This window comes from Dromiciops gliroides, chromosome 5 (assembly GCF_019393635.1).
Source record: "Dromiciops gliroides isolate mDroGli1 chromosome 5, mDroGli1.pri, whole genome shotgun sequence".
Lineage (NCBI taxonomy): Eukaryota > Metazoa > Chordata > Mammalia > Microbiotheria > Microbiotheriidae > Dromiciops > Dromiciops gliroides.
This window is the reverse complement of record NC_057865.1, coordinates 85,304,977-85,319,636: the sequence shown is the minus strand read 5'-3', so window position 1 is coordinate 85,319,636 and position 14,660 is coordinate 85,304,977. Positions and strand designations below refer to the sequence as shown.

Here is a 14,660-nt window from a genome sequence, read left to right as displayed (position 1 = left end):
TAGTTCAAACATTTTCCTTTTGGAAAGAGTCTGGGTTTTGGACTAGTAAATGAAAATATTCTATATTTTTGAAGTCAAAGGTACCTCTTTTGTTAGATAGTTCCTGCTGTTTAGTAAATATGTTAATTGTGTTTCCTTTATAGGTTACTACAGAACTGTAATGATGACAGTTTGAATGTTGCACTTCCTATGAGAATGCTTGAGGTATTTTCATCTGAGAATACATATTTACCTGTTTTACAAGATGCCAGCTATGTGGCATCATTAATTGAACAAATTTTGCACTACATGATTCAAAAAGGTCAGTAATAGGTGGGATAGGAGTACTGTACTCATCTTGATATGTATAAATAAATGCAGGTCATATTATCTCACACATTTAAAAATAGACTTAAATCATTTATATTTTAACACTGCTTTAAAAATGGAGGAGATGCTTTGTTGGAGGGAGTACTGTTTAAGATGTAAAATTTTGATGCTCTCTGTGTTCTTGACCTTTTTGGAAAGAGAGAAACGTTGCAGATTTATTTTCTTACTATCTTAGAAATGAGGCCATGTTTGCTACTCCAGATTTTGTTTATGCTTTCATCTTTAGATGAAAGGACTATCAAAAGATGAGACTGATTTCTGTTTGTGATTTAATGGAATTAATTTTAGAGAGGCAACCTTGTGTGTTAGAACACCTAGATGCAAGTATTGATGCTACTGCCATTTGTTAATCACATAATTGAGACAAGACATTGAACCTCTTGAAGCATCAGTGTTCTGATCTGCAAGAGGAGGATAATAATACTTTGTAAAGTTTTTAATCCTTTGAAAACCAGAAAATGCTATATACTTTTGAATTTCCATGATCACTTTAATAGTGTCACTGTAGACATCATATACATACAAATTTATGTGTACTTAAATACATAGATATTTATGCATACTCTTACTCTAGAAATACTGTATATTTAAATATATATGTATAAAATACATACTATATATACATATTCTATACCCTGTGTATATCTATCTATATCTAGATATATAGTGTGTGTGTGTTTGGTGTGTTTGAGCAAGCGAGCTAATCATATCTGCATCATTACAGGAGATTATACACCTTAATTTAACAGATTAGGATCTCGTTAAAAACCAGACCTAATTAAAGAAAGCCGTATTGAAAGAGTGGCACAATACTATTTCACTTAACAGGAATATGTCAGGAATAGGGTATTGTGTACTAATTTATGCTAAGGCTTTTCCTAAAATACTTTTTTTGAGTGTACAAATTGTATTTGTCAATTTTTCAGGGTTAAAAAAAGTGCCATTGGGTAAATCAGATGGATTATCAACAAACTTTGAAAGAGTGCTCCTTAACGTAAAATGAGTTAGGGATGTTTCTGAAAAGCACTGAAATAATTGGAAAATACTTGTTAGAGTGATGAAAATGTAAATTTTGTAAGAAATTTTTGATTTTCTTAGACGGTAGGAAGCTAAACCAAATCTAGTACACTGATCTTTTTTTCCTCCCCACTACACTTAATTAACATGGCAGTGTTCATGTAATAAAAACTCAGGTTGTGTAGATGACAAAACATTTTATTACTTTAGTGCATATTTATATTTTTCAGTGTATGCTTAGGTTTATGTTTGAATATAAGAATGTATTATACCAGAAATGAGAATCATGCTTTGTCCAATAATTTGTATTTTTTCTGGATAGATGTTATGACTTACAAAAAAGCCCTTTATAAATTACAGCTTCAGTTTGCGTATTTGACATCCCAGTGATGTTCATAACAAATGCTTTTGATGATGTAAATATTATTAAAGATGTGTGATTCTTTTGATTTAAGAAGTGTTCCTTTCATGTTGTTTTAAAATTCAGCAGCTATTTTGACTTTTATAATCTTGTGAAAAAGTGTGTTTTGATCTCTTTTTTCTTGACTTCAAATGTAATAAATATATTGGCATGTCAAAAAGTGATTTTATAATTAAATCTTACTGTATTTTTAGATTTCTGTTTGTAAATAGGTGTTTAATATTATGTAAGAATATAAAATATCCAACATCAAAACAATGTTTTATTTAGTTTAGTATTCTGTTTGTGAGAAAATAATTATTAATAATGGATTTCTTGGGGGGATCCAGAGATCAGTTTCAATTCCCCACCCCCCTCCCCAACTCCAGAAGGTTCAAAGTTCAGCTCTTGTCTGGAACCTAGAGAAATGGAGATAGACTCTTTTGTCTGGCTCAGTGAAGAACCAGACCTAGATAGATGTCAGCCTTTGCCTTTCAACAAGGGTCTTTTGCATACTCTTCCCTGAGGTCATCTGTAGGGCTCATTTTCATTTAGACCATCCTCAAGTCTTGTCAATCAATGGAACTGAATGATGCTAACCAATTATCTTTTTTTTTTTTTTTTGGCGGGGCAAGGAGGGTTAAGTGACTTGCCTAGGGTTACACACCTAGTAAGTGTCAAAATGTCTGAGACCGCATTTGAACTCAGCTCCTCCCGAATCCAGGGCTGGTGCTTTATCCATTGCCCCTAGTTAGCTTTTTTTTTTCCAGTCCTCACCAGAGTTTAACTTTTAAGACACATTTAAAATATAATATGACTTTTCAAATTCATCATAAAATGGTATTAATATTGTCTTTCTATTTTTTCCATATAAATATCAATTAGCTTTGATCAATGTGTAATGACCCACCTCTATCAAAAGATGATAAAACCCTTGGCCACTCCATGCCCTTCCTCTTAGGGCAATGTAGGTCTGAAGGCCTGAGACCATGAGAAATTAGAGAGACACATGGTCAATACTTTACTTATATATAATACTAATTAATAATAAATGCTTACTGCCAAAACTGGTGTAGTAGCAGTTAATATATACAGTAGTAGCTTAAAATTTTTAAAAATACATGTTTTCAATATAGACACCAGAAGATACTTTGACCTAAAATAATTATGGATGCTTCATTTATTTACTTATCTAACATCATGTTAAAATCATGTTAAAAAAGGCAGAATGCAGGTTAATATCTGCTCTATCTTTCTAGATGTGCTTAGGACATCTAGATACTTATTATGACTCTAAATCCTTCAGGGATTTTCATTGTATTAATACTGCCATTTTTCATGTTTGGAGCTCGATGGTACTGGTAATCATTATGGTATATATCTATTACTTTAGTTGAAGAGAACTTTATGAGAATTATCTATGTAATTATAAGGTATTTTTTTGGTCACATCTCTCATCAAATATACTATTAGTACTTACTGTTAAAAATCCCGACATATAGAAACAGAATTCAACAACAACCAAAACCCAACATTTTTAGAGCACCTTTCATACTTAATAAGTCTAGTCACCTTTTTGTGCATTAGGCTTTTCACCTATGTGGAAACAATGTTAAACTTCTTGGTAAAATTGTGGTGATAGATTTCTAGTTTGTATGAACATATGATGTTTACTAAAGTCATGAGTACTTTTAGCAACCATACCTGATTCATTAAATTATAGCCATGCTTCTTATATATATTACTCAGAGACTGGATAAATGGTGCTTAAATAAATACCCAGCTTAAATGGGTCTGTATATATAGACTTATGGAAAGAACTTAAACATCTAAAACTTTAAAATTGGGTTGTAAAAAATTCTCAATAATTGATTATATAATTTTGCTTCTTTCAGGATATTACAGGTCTCTTTATTTGTTAATTAATAATAAGCTTCCATCAAGTATTGAATATTCTGATGTATCTCGAGTTCCTATAGCAAAAATTCTACTGGAGAACATTCTGAAACCATTGCACTTTACTTACAGCTCCTGTCCAGAAGGCGCAAGGTAAGAATTGGATATGTGCCTGATTTTTGTGGTTTTATAGCATCTACACTAATTGTATGACTTCAGGGCAAGTTTATCATTCTGGATTTAAGTTCCTTAACTTTTTTTTCTTAAGAAGCTAGGACTAGATAATCTCTTCAATTTCTTCCAGGCCTAAAATTTTAGGATTTTCTGGTTTTAAGAACAATTCTTCCATGCAGAGTTATGTGTACATCATTTTGAAGTGTATGACCATGTATCATTTACTTAAATTCATGGAAGCTGAGTTTCCTAAAATACAAAATTGAAGTATAAAATGAAAATATTATTTGTACTACCAACTTCAAAGGATTCTTGTGAGGGAAACATTTTGTAAATCTTAACAATTCTGCTTTCCTACACTTAAGTCTCTTTAGAAACATGAAAAAATATACCCAGTATTCAGTTTAATAATGAAAAGATGGAATGTAGGCCAGTTTATAGTGAGCTAATCTGAAATATTTAGTGGATCAATTTGGGTTGATTTAGGATTAATAGATTACTTAGAAATATTTATGAGATGCAATTTTGTTCAGGGAAGTTATGGAAAATTTATATTTAGTTTTGTTTCAAATAATATTTTTTCTATATTTCAGACAACAGATTTTTGCAGCCTTTACAGAGGAGTTTCTGGCAGCACCTTTCACAGATCAAATTTTTCATTTCGTCATTCCAGCATTAACAGATGTACAAAACATTTTTCCATATGAACTTTTTCTGAATGCACTGTTGTTAACAGAGAGTAGATGTTCAAAAAAAAGTGACAGAGCACCATGGCTTTTCTACTTCGTTTTAACTATTGGAGAAACATATTTGGGTATGAAGAAAATAGTATATATTTTAACAAAATAGCTGAGCATTAAAAAGTGTAGCATTATTATATTGATATTCTGTAGGGGTTAAGGAAATAGCATTTGGAAGTATATTGGAGGACATCACTTTGTAAAGATGTTGTTACCCTTAAAGAAGGTGATTTTCTAATAGATTAGTTGTTTTAATTTAGAATGTACCACTAAGGAAAATTTTGTGATCTTGTATGAGTGTGTGGTTTAGCAAATATTTTATTTTGTAGGACCTTAAAGCTCAAAGCAAAGTATTTTTCAAGTACGGCAAGTGTACTGTTATATGGCTCTGGAACTTTGTTTTTATCCTTTATATGCTAAATATTTGAATTTAATTCTCTTGGCCCCCAACTCTGACATTTCTTGTTATTTTAAACAGAAATAATTTTATTACCATTTAAAATATCAATAGTAAGCATACATAAATGGGCTTTTTAGGGCTGTTTAGTTCTGGCCAGAAATTCTTATTGTGTGTAAGAAAAAAAATATCCCTAACCAGAGTTTTCCAGGATTTTGTAATTTCAGTGATATTATTTTAATTGGTTGTTTTACAAAGGCACCCTCTCTGAGGAAGGACTACTTGTGTATTTAAGAGTACTCCAGACCTTTCTTTCTCAGTTGCCTGTTTCATCTGTTGGTGCAAACTGTCAAGATTCTACCAGTGACTCTGAAGATGAGGATGAAGAAATTGATAGCATGATGACCAAACCTGTAAGTATCTTGGGGTTGTCCAGAAAATCTAAAGCGTGTGTGTGTGTGTGTGTGTGTGTGTGTGTGTGTGTGTGTGTGAGTGAAATAATTACATAAATACTTTATATGTAGTCCTACAAAGTATACATGTAGTTCTAAAAGTAGATCTGGAGGGCACTTATGGGTGTGAGTAGGCTAAACCATTTATTTAGGAACTCGGAAGAAGAAAGTAGTAAAAATATCATTAAAGAAATATAATTTTAAAAAATTAAAGGAGTGTATGACAAAAAGAAAATGTAGGCTGGTCACATTATACAGATTAGGGATGATAAGTAAATAGCTAGATTTTCCACTGGTACCGTCTTGATATCAAGAAAAATCAAGGAAGGCCTTCAGCACATTGGATCAATCCACCGTATTAAAGAACGGACATAGAAAAGAGGCATATAATGGGAAAGCACACCCAGAGGAGTTGCTTTCTGGTCATTTGAAAGGAACTCCCAAACCAGTGAAATCATATTTATTTAAATGTAGTCCTATAGTGAATAAGTTATACCTTTAGAATTCCTCATTTTGGGGAGGTTAATTATCAGAACACCATTTTGTTACCTATTTATGTCCCTCTACTATTATAAATGAGAAATTTTGCTTAGCTCCTGGATATAAGGCACCAGAGTAATTGATAACAGTAGTTATTATAATAATAATAAAAAAGATTAACTTAACTTACCTAAATTTCTAACTTACCAAAAGAAGACAGAATTGTGCCTTTACTGTTAGGTTCTAAATAGCATTTCTTTTTAGTAGGAAGTTACATAAGTTCTTTTTTTTTTTTTTTTTTTGGTGAGGCAATTGGGGTTAAGTGACTTGCCCAGGGTCACACAGCTAGTAAGTATGTCAAGTGACTGAGGTCGGATTTGAACTCGTGTCCTCCTGAATCCAGGAACTGTGCTCCATCCACTGCGCCACCTAGCTACCCCCTTTTTATTTTTTTTAATTAATTAATTAATTTTTTTGGTGAGGCAATTGGGGTTAAGTGACTTGCCCAGGGTCACACAGCTAGTAAGTGTTAAGTGTCTGAGGCCGGATTTGAACTCAGGTACTCCTGAATCCAGGGCCAGTGCTTTATCCACTGTGCCATTTAGCTGCCCCCTATAAGTTCTTAATATTAAAATATCTTCTGATTAAAGAAGTTCCAGTTTTAATAATATATAACTGTATCAGTCTTTTTTTTTTTTTTTTTGGTGAGGCAATTGGGGTTAAGTGACTTGCCCAGGGTCACACAACTAGTAAGTGTTAAGTGTCTGAGGCCAGATTTGAACTCCGGTCCTCCTGAATCCAAGGCCGGTGCTCTATCCACTGTGCCACCTAGCTGCCCTGTATCAGTCTTTTCCATGTTTGAAGATGAGGATACTGACAGTGACCATTGTCTCTGAGTGTAGCTAGAATGAAGATGAAAAATTTTTTTTCTTGCTGTGTGAAAAGAAATATAACCAAAACACTATCTTTTGAATCCTAACATGGGGGGGGGGCAAAAGCACCCACACTGAGGTTAAGTGACTTGCTCAAGTTCATCACACAAGTAGTAATGGTGATTTAATTAGTGACAGTACAATTAACAAATCAGCCAAACTGTCCAGTTTGTGTTCTTGAAAACATATGCAGACGTTTCTTTACTTTGTGTATTTAGTGGCATAAATGATTAGGAATCATCAAATACTTACTTGGCAGATTTTACTCAAAAGAACTAATCTTTTTGGGTGTTATTATATTACCAACAAAGATAAATTGAAACTTTGTTTTCTGTTTGTCGTTTGAATTTTGAAAATTTCCTAATCGTCTAATACAAAATTCAGTCTTTATAATGTAATCATACTTTGGAACAACCTTTATGAATGAGTTCATAATGGAAATTCTATCATTCTCACATCTGCTGGTTTGCTACAATATGGCTTTATAATAAAAAGGATATTTATTAAAACAAAATAATGAGGGGGCAGCTAGATGGCGCAGTGGTTAAAGCACCGGCCCAGGATTCAGGAGTACCTGAGTTCAAATCCGGCCTCAGACACTTGACACTTACTAGCTGTGTGACCATGGGCAAGTCACTTAACCCCCATTGCCTTAAAAAAAAAATAATGAGATACAAGTCTATATCTACTTATAGAATCTACTGCTATGTAATGTAGACAAAGTAACAGAAAGTATTAAATTGACTCCTTCAGTTAGCTTTTATAAAATACTATGTGCCAGTCACTGTATTTTGTGCTGGAGATAGAGAGAAAATTGAAACAGTCCTTTTCCTAAAAGAACTTACTGTCCATTAGGGGAGACAACTTGCATGTATACAGCAGCATTGAAAATATTTACAAAATAAATAAAAGATAATTTTGAAAGGAAAAGCACTAATGACTGGGGGAAATCAGTACAAACTCTATGTAGAAGGTGGCATTCAGACTGAGTATTGGGAAAAAAACCAACTAGGGATTTTGAGAGGTGAAGATGACAAGACAGCCAGTATAAAAGTATGTAGACAGGAAATATGGAGTGTCATGTGTGAAGAACAGTAGCAAGTTGGATAGACTGCAGTATGAGAAGGGGGAATAATGGATACTGTGGGTAGGAAAACAGCTTGTGATGGCTTTAAAATTCAAATAGAAAAGTTTATATTAGCTGTTAGAAGTGATAGGGAGTCATGACAGTTTGAGGAGTGGAGTAACATTGTCAGACTTGGCTTTAGGAAAACATGTTTGTAGCTCTGTGGAAGTTGGATTGGAGTGGGTTAACACTTGAGACAAGGAGACCAAATGGGACACTTGGTTTTTGTTTTTTGGGGTGGGAGAAGTGTTTGTGGGGCAATGAGGATTAAGTGACTTGCCTAGGGCCACACAGCTGGCAAGTGTAAAATGTCTGAGGCCAGATTTGAACTCAGGTACTCCTGAATCCAGGGGCAAGGCTTTATCCACTGTGCCACCTAGCTGCCCCCAAATAGGACACTTTTGAAATAAGCCAGATGAGATGTGGCCTATGAGCCCTGAACAAAGGTGGTGGCTAATGTGAGTATAGCTAAAAGGATATGTGTTAGTATAGAGAAGGAATGTATTTGAGAAATAACAAGATTTGCCAAGTAATTGGAGATTCAGGATGAGTTAGAGTTAGGAATCAAGGATGATTCCAAAGTTGTGAACCTGGATGATTTGAAGAATGGTGGTGCCTGGGGCAGAAATAGGGAAATTTGGAAAAAAGTTGTATTTGTGGGGAGGTGTCTTTCCATCTACAAAATGGGAATTATAATATTGTTAGAACTATTTCACTGATATACTCTGATGATGATTATAGAAAAAGGTCAAAGGATAAAAATGTGCTACTTAGGTAAACTAAAAACTGATTAATTTCTTTTTTGGGTGGGGAGGCTGGGGCAGTGAGGGTTAAGTGACTTGCCCAGGGTCACACAATTAGTAAGTGTCAAGTGTCTGAGGCCATATTTGAACTCAGGTCCTCTTGAATCCAGGGCCGGTGCTTTATCCACTGCACTATCTAGCTGTCCCAAAACTGAATATTTTTTTTTCTTTTTTTAGTGAGGCAACTGGGGTTAAGTGACTTGCCCAAGGTCACACAGCTAGTAAGTGTTAAGTGTCTGAGGCCGGATTTGAACTCAGGTACTCCTGACTCCAGGGCCGGTGCTCTATCCACTGCGCCACCTAGCTACCCTAAAACTGAATAATTTCTAACAAAGCATCATTATTTTTTTTTCTGGTGCATTTTTAGGGAGATGGTAGAATATCAGTACAGTACATAACAGAGGAATGTCTAAAAAAGTTGGATACAAAACAACAGACAAATACCCTGCTAAATATGGTGTGGAGGGATTCAGCCAGTGAAGAAGTATTCACAATGATGGCATCTATCTGCCACACTCTAATGGTGCAACACCGAATGATGGTGCCAAGAGTCAGGTAAGTATAATCCAGTGTTATCATTAAATGAGTAGATATGATTCTGGTAAGGCTGAAATGAAACTTAATGATAATCTGTTGTGAGCTTTTTGTGTGTACATAAAATTGTTCAAATATTTTATAGGTAACTAAAATATTTGTTTTAAAAGCAAACGAGAATTGGTTATACAGTTGCTCACTCTAAGCTGTAAGGTTGGAAATAGATTGAGTGATCTTCTAAAAAGATTTTTTCTGTTCCTAATTTCTGGGCTTTCATGAGAATAGAGAAAAGCATTTAGTGTTTGCTTTGTAGAAAATATTGACTTAATTCCATTTAAAAGTACAGGATTTTATTGATGTTGATTCCTATACTATGGATGTCAACTTATTAGAGGTCTTTTTTCATAGCCATGTTTTTACCAGTTTGGTTGCCCTTTTAAATTAATTTAAATATCATTAGAAGGTGAGAAGGGACTAGTTCTTTTTTGTCTTTTCTCTCTTTTTTAAATTATTTTTTCTTTTTAATGTAATTAAGACCCAGTGACTTGTTCATAATAGACACTGATAAAATTTCAATTTACCTTCAACTCTTAAACCTCTTTCTCATTGTTTTTAAAAAACTCTTTATAATAAACTAAATTTAAAAAATATAGTGATATATTTCATTCACTGCTTTATTTATCTAACTACAATTTATTTTTTCACTTTAACTGTATTTGTCAAAGAGTCAACATAGATTGTACTTTGTATCTCTGTCTTTGTTATGGTTCCATATTTGAGCATTCCAAAATAAGCCCATGATGGAACTGTTTTCTTAATTCGTTCCTGAGTTATTGTGACCTGTGACTGAAAAGCCATGATGTACATAATATTTTCCCCTGTCCAATATCAGTTGTTAAAGAAAAATGGATAATTTCCTACTTTAAGTATAGTGAAAAAAAATTTACTACTCAGAAATGATGTGTGCATGTGTGGCTGAAATGGTGTGTAGTTTGCAGACCAGAAATTAATAAAATCCCTTCATCAATTAAATGTTTTATGATTCCATCAAATGAATTAAATTGCCCATCGCAGTTAATAATTATTAGGGTACAGCATATCCATAATGAATCCTTTACTATTTATATAAAATATATCTTCTGTACCATAGAATGTGAGGTGTTTCTCTCATGTAGGAAAACATGCATTGAGATGAAATGAATGTATGGAAAACATCATCAGTTGAAACTGCCTTGTAAACAGTAATACAGCAAACTAATTAGGTGCTATCTTAGCTTACTGGTGTTTATTGCTATTGGAGGAAGTAAGATGTCAGTGAGACTGTGATCCCTCGATTAGGTCATTAGCTCTTTGTAGACTAATTGTATTAGAGCAGGATGTGAGATCTGAGGATCCTAGCAGCTCAACTGGGACACTTACCTTTATTGTTGCAGAGTCCATTGCCTTGTATGGTAATTACTGGATTTAAATGCATCACTGCTCTGGCTTGAGGTTTACTATTGAACCGTTTCCAGAAGGTGCATAATGAGTAAAGAAACCTTATATATAGCCTTAATTTTATGAGTACAGCACCTATTTCCTCTGAGAAACTACTCTTGGAATTTTATTTATGGTTCAAATATATTAGGTTTTGAGTGTTTGAATGTCTTTCATGGTACAATGGTGAGACTCACTTCATTCAGCTGGTTGTTAGATTTGCAGTAGAATTTCACTACTACTACTACTACACACACACACACACACACACACACAGAAAAATCATGGAAAAACACACATAAACTGCAGATCTTTTGCTTTTCCAGAATACTTGGTCATTTGATAGGTTCTGCTTGGTCATGATATTGATCTCCTTTTCTCATTTAGGGTTTTTCTTCTTGCAATAAACATTTATTAAAACTTTATCTGGAAAAAAAACTTTATCTGAGGTTAAATATTTCGTGTCCACATAGTACATTTCAAAGAGACATCTTTAAAAACTTAAAATAGAGCTTAGTTTTTTAAAAACTCTAATTTGACTCTGCTTCTCCTTAGAATTGCTTGTTTGTTTTCATTTCTTTGTACTGTTGCCTTTTTATGATAGTTTGAGGAAAGTAGTTTTACAGTACCTCTTTTTTCAGATGTTAGTGATATTTAAATGCATCTTCAATTCAGAATCCTCTTTTACAATGAGAAAGCATTCAAAAATCTCACTTTGTTTAGCAATTTGAGAATTGTAAATGGTTACTTAGGTTTGAAAAAAATTAATTTTTTTTCAGTAATTTAAAAAGATATAAAATAAAAGTATCCAGTACTATTATAACTAGATAACCACCTGTGTGGGGTTGGGGGTGGGGGAGGTATGGGGGAGTTGTCATTTAAAGGCAGCTTATTTGAAAAGATGCCTTTTTTATTTATGCCCATTTTAAAAAAATTCTAAAAATCAGGATTTTACAAAAGTTATGTACAGTTTTTGCTGAGTGTATTCTGTTAAACCACTTTATGATCATAACTATTGAGTTAGGATAAGATTTTTAGAGTCAGGAAAATTTGGTTTCAGGTTTTGTCTCTGATATTTACATATTAGCTCTGTCACAATGGGAAAGTCACTTAACCCCCGAGGTTGCCCAGACAGCTCTTCAGACTAAAAATCTATAGATTCAGGCTCCATCTGCATCATCCCGGATATCGCTGCAAGAATGAAATCACAAGTCTGGAATGAAAGTACAGGATAGGGGATTGAGCATAGATCTTGGATTTTAATGGTCTTGGGAACTCTGTGTGAAGAGCATTTCCTATCAGTACAGCTCAGCAGCTTCTTTGTCACTTTAACATATCATGATGCTTTAGAGAGCTTACTTAGGACACTGAAAGTCTGAGTGCCAGAGAATCGAAAAGCCTGTCTTTGTCAAAGGTGGGCATTGAATCCAGTTCTTCCTGACTCGAAGTCCAGTGATCTGTTGATTATGACTCAGCTTCTTCCAAAATAAAACATATTTTGAGTCCTTTTGTACTATGTAATTGAAATAAAAGTAAAGAAACAAAGTTGGACATTGTTGAAGAGTAAAGTTTATAAATAAAATAAGACATGACATTATGGAATCATAGGATTCCATAATTATTCCTGGCTCAAGCAATTTAGTCATCTTTGATATACTTTAACGAAACTATGATTACACTGACTTTTTCCTACAGTATAGGTCATGTCACATCATGCTGTCTCTTGTAAATGACCCCATAGATTCTCAGGGTGTCCACGCACTATTCTGGAGATCTTCTAGGACTCAACAATGTAATTAGGTCGATTGTTATTCCTCCCTTTTCTTACATGGTCAACCTACTTTGAGTTTTGGTCATACGTTATATTTGGATGTTATCTTCTGTATGCTACTTTTTATAAATATCCTGCAGTCTTGTTTATAGTGCTCTATCTAAGGTTACTAGTGTTCGTTCTCTCTCTCTCTCTCTCTCTCTCTCTCTCTTTTTGTTGAGGCAATTGGGCTTAAGTGACTTGCCCAGGGTCACACAGCTAGTAAGTGTCAAGTGTCTGAGGCCAGATTTGAACTCAGATCCTCCTGACTCTAGGGCTGATGCTCTATCCAATGCACCACTTAGCTGCCCCTAGTGTTCTTTTAATTGCCAAATCTAATGGCCTTTTTTCAATCTTCTCATTCTGCATCCTTCCTGACCTTTCCGCAGCCTTTGACACTTGTCGATCATCTCCATTTAGATACTCTGTCCTCACTAGGCTTTTGTGACACTGCTCTTTCTTGAATCTTCTACTATCTCTCTGACTTTTTCTGTCTCCTATGTTAGATTTTCATCCAGGTAATGCCCACTAATCATGAGTGGCCTTCAAGGCTCTGCCCTGTACCATTTTTTCTTCTCTCTCTATCCTATATACAATTCCCATGGATTCAGTTATCAACTCTCTGCAAATGATCTACATATCTATTTTTTTTTTTTTTGCAGGGCAATTGGGGTTAAGTGACTTGCCCAGGGTCACACAGCTAGTAAGTGTCAAGTGTCTGAGACCGGATTTGAACTCAGGTCCTCCTGAATCCAGGGCCAGTGCTTTATCCACTGCGCCACCTAGCTGCCCCTACATATCTATTTATCCAATCTTACATTCTACTCACCTCCAGTCTCTGAACTGTCTGTTGGATATCTTTTTTTTTTTTTTTTTGGCGGGGTAATGGGGGTTAAGTGACTTGCCCAGAGTCACACAGCTAGTAAGTGTCAAGTGTCTGAGGCCAGATTTGAACTCAGGTACTCCTGAATCCAGGGCCGATGCTTTATCCACTGCACCACCTAGCTGCCCTGTTGGATATCTCGAACTGGATGTTCTTTAAGCACGATATGTCCAAAACTTTAATCATTATCTCGTGAAACTCCTTACCTTCTTTCTTTTCCTCATAGAAAGGAACTCCCAGGAATTTTCATAAGGTGTGCTGCATGTTTAGAATTCCCTACTTCCTCATTTAGGCCTCCTTGATTCCTTGACTTTCTTCAAGTTTTAGCTAAAATGTTGCCTTCTCTAAGAAGCCTTGGCCTCTGGTAACCACTCCTACCTCGACCCACCCCCTGCCACTGACAGCTTTCTTCCTTATGTATAGTCTCCTTCATTAGATTGGAAGCTCTTTGAGAACAGAGACTGCTTGGGCAGCTAGGTGGCGTAGTGGATAAAGCACCGGCCCTGGATTCAGGAGGACCTGAGTTCAAGTGAGGCCTCAGACACTTGACACTTACTAGCTGTGTGACCCTGGGCAAGTCACTTAACCCTCATTGCCTCCCCTCCCCCCAAGAAAAAGCCTTTTCCATCTTGTCTAAGTGCCTTTCCTTTGAGATTATCTCCAGTTTATCCTTCATATACATATGTATATACATATATATGTGTGTATATATGCATACACACACATATATATATTTTTTTTGATTGTATGTGGTTTGCATGTTGTCTAACTTCATTAGATTGTGAAATCATGTCATTCTGGCTCACTTCTTTCATTGGTGAATTCCTCCTCAGGACTCTACTAGCTCTGCTTTCTGACTTTCTAGACTTGTACTTTCTTTGCCCCTGTGAATACCTTCCACACCCTCACCTCACTTTCCAGAACCCTTTTGTGTGAAATCATTCCTCATTAGAATATAAGCTCCTTGAGAGCAGGGACTATTTTTTTTTTTTTGCTTATAATTGTGTCCATTGTGTCAGCTCTGAGTCTATGTACTACAGTACATAGAGTAAGTGCCTAATAAATACTTGTTACTTTGTGAATGCCTTGAAGGTAGAAAACAGTTTTAACTTTTTGGGGAGAGGGGAGAGGGGGTGGGGTTGAGGATGGTATTCTTAAATGCTTAGCCCAT

At 34.9% G+C, this 14,660-nt stretch overlaps 1 protein-coding gene across 3 annotated transcripts in view; it reads left to right on the top strand.

Moving 5' to 3' along the window:
- Window positions 1-14,660, top strand: part of UBE3C (ubiquitin protein ligase E3C) — a 172,506-nt gene that overhangs the window by 36,344 nt on the left and 121,502 nt on the right. For all 3 annotated transcript variants that reach the window (XM_043967090.1, XM_043967093.1, XM_043967091.1), the window contains exons 6-10: window positions 144-301; window positions 3,682-3,835; window positions 4,450-4,670; window positions 5,252-5,406; window positions 9,154-9,341. In XM_043967090.1, coding sequence (XP_043823025.1) covers window positions 144-301; window positions 3,682-3,835; window positions 4,450-4,670; window positions 5,252-5,406; window positions 9,154-9,341 — 876 coding nt within the window. The remainder of the gene's footprint in view (window positions 1-143; window positions 302-3,681; window positions 3,836-4,449; window positions 4,671-5,251; window positions 5,407-9,153; window positions 9,342-14,660) is intronic.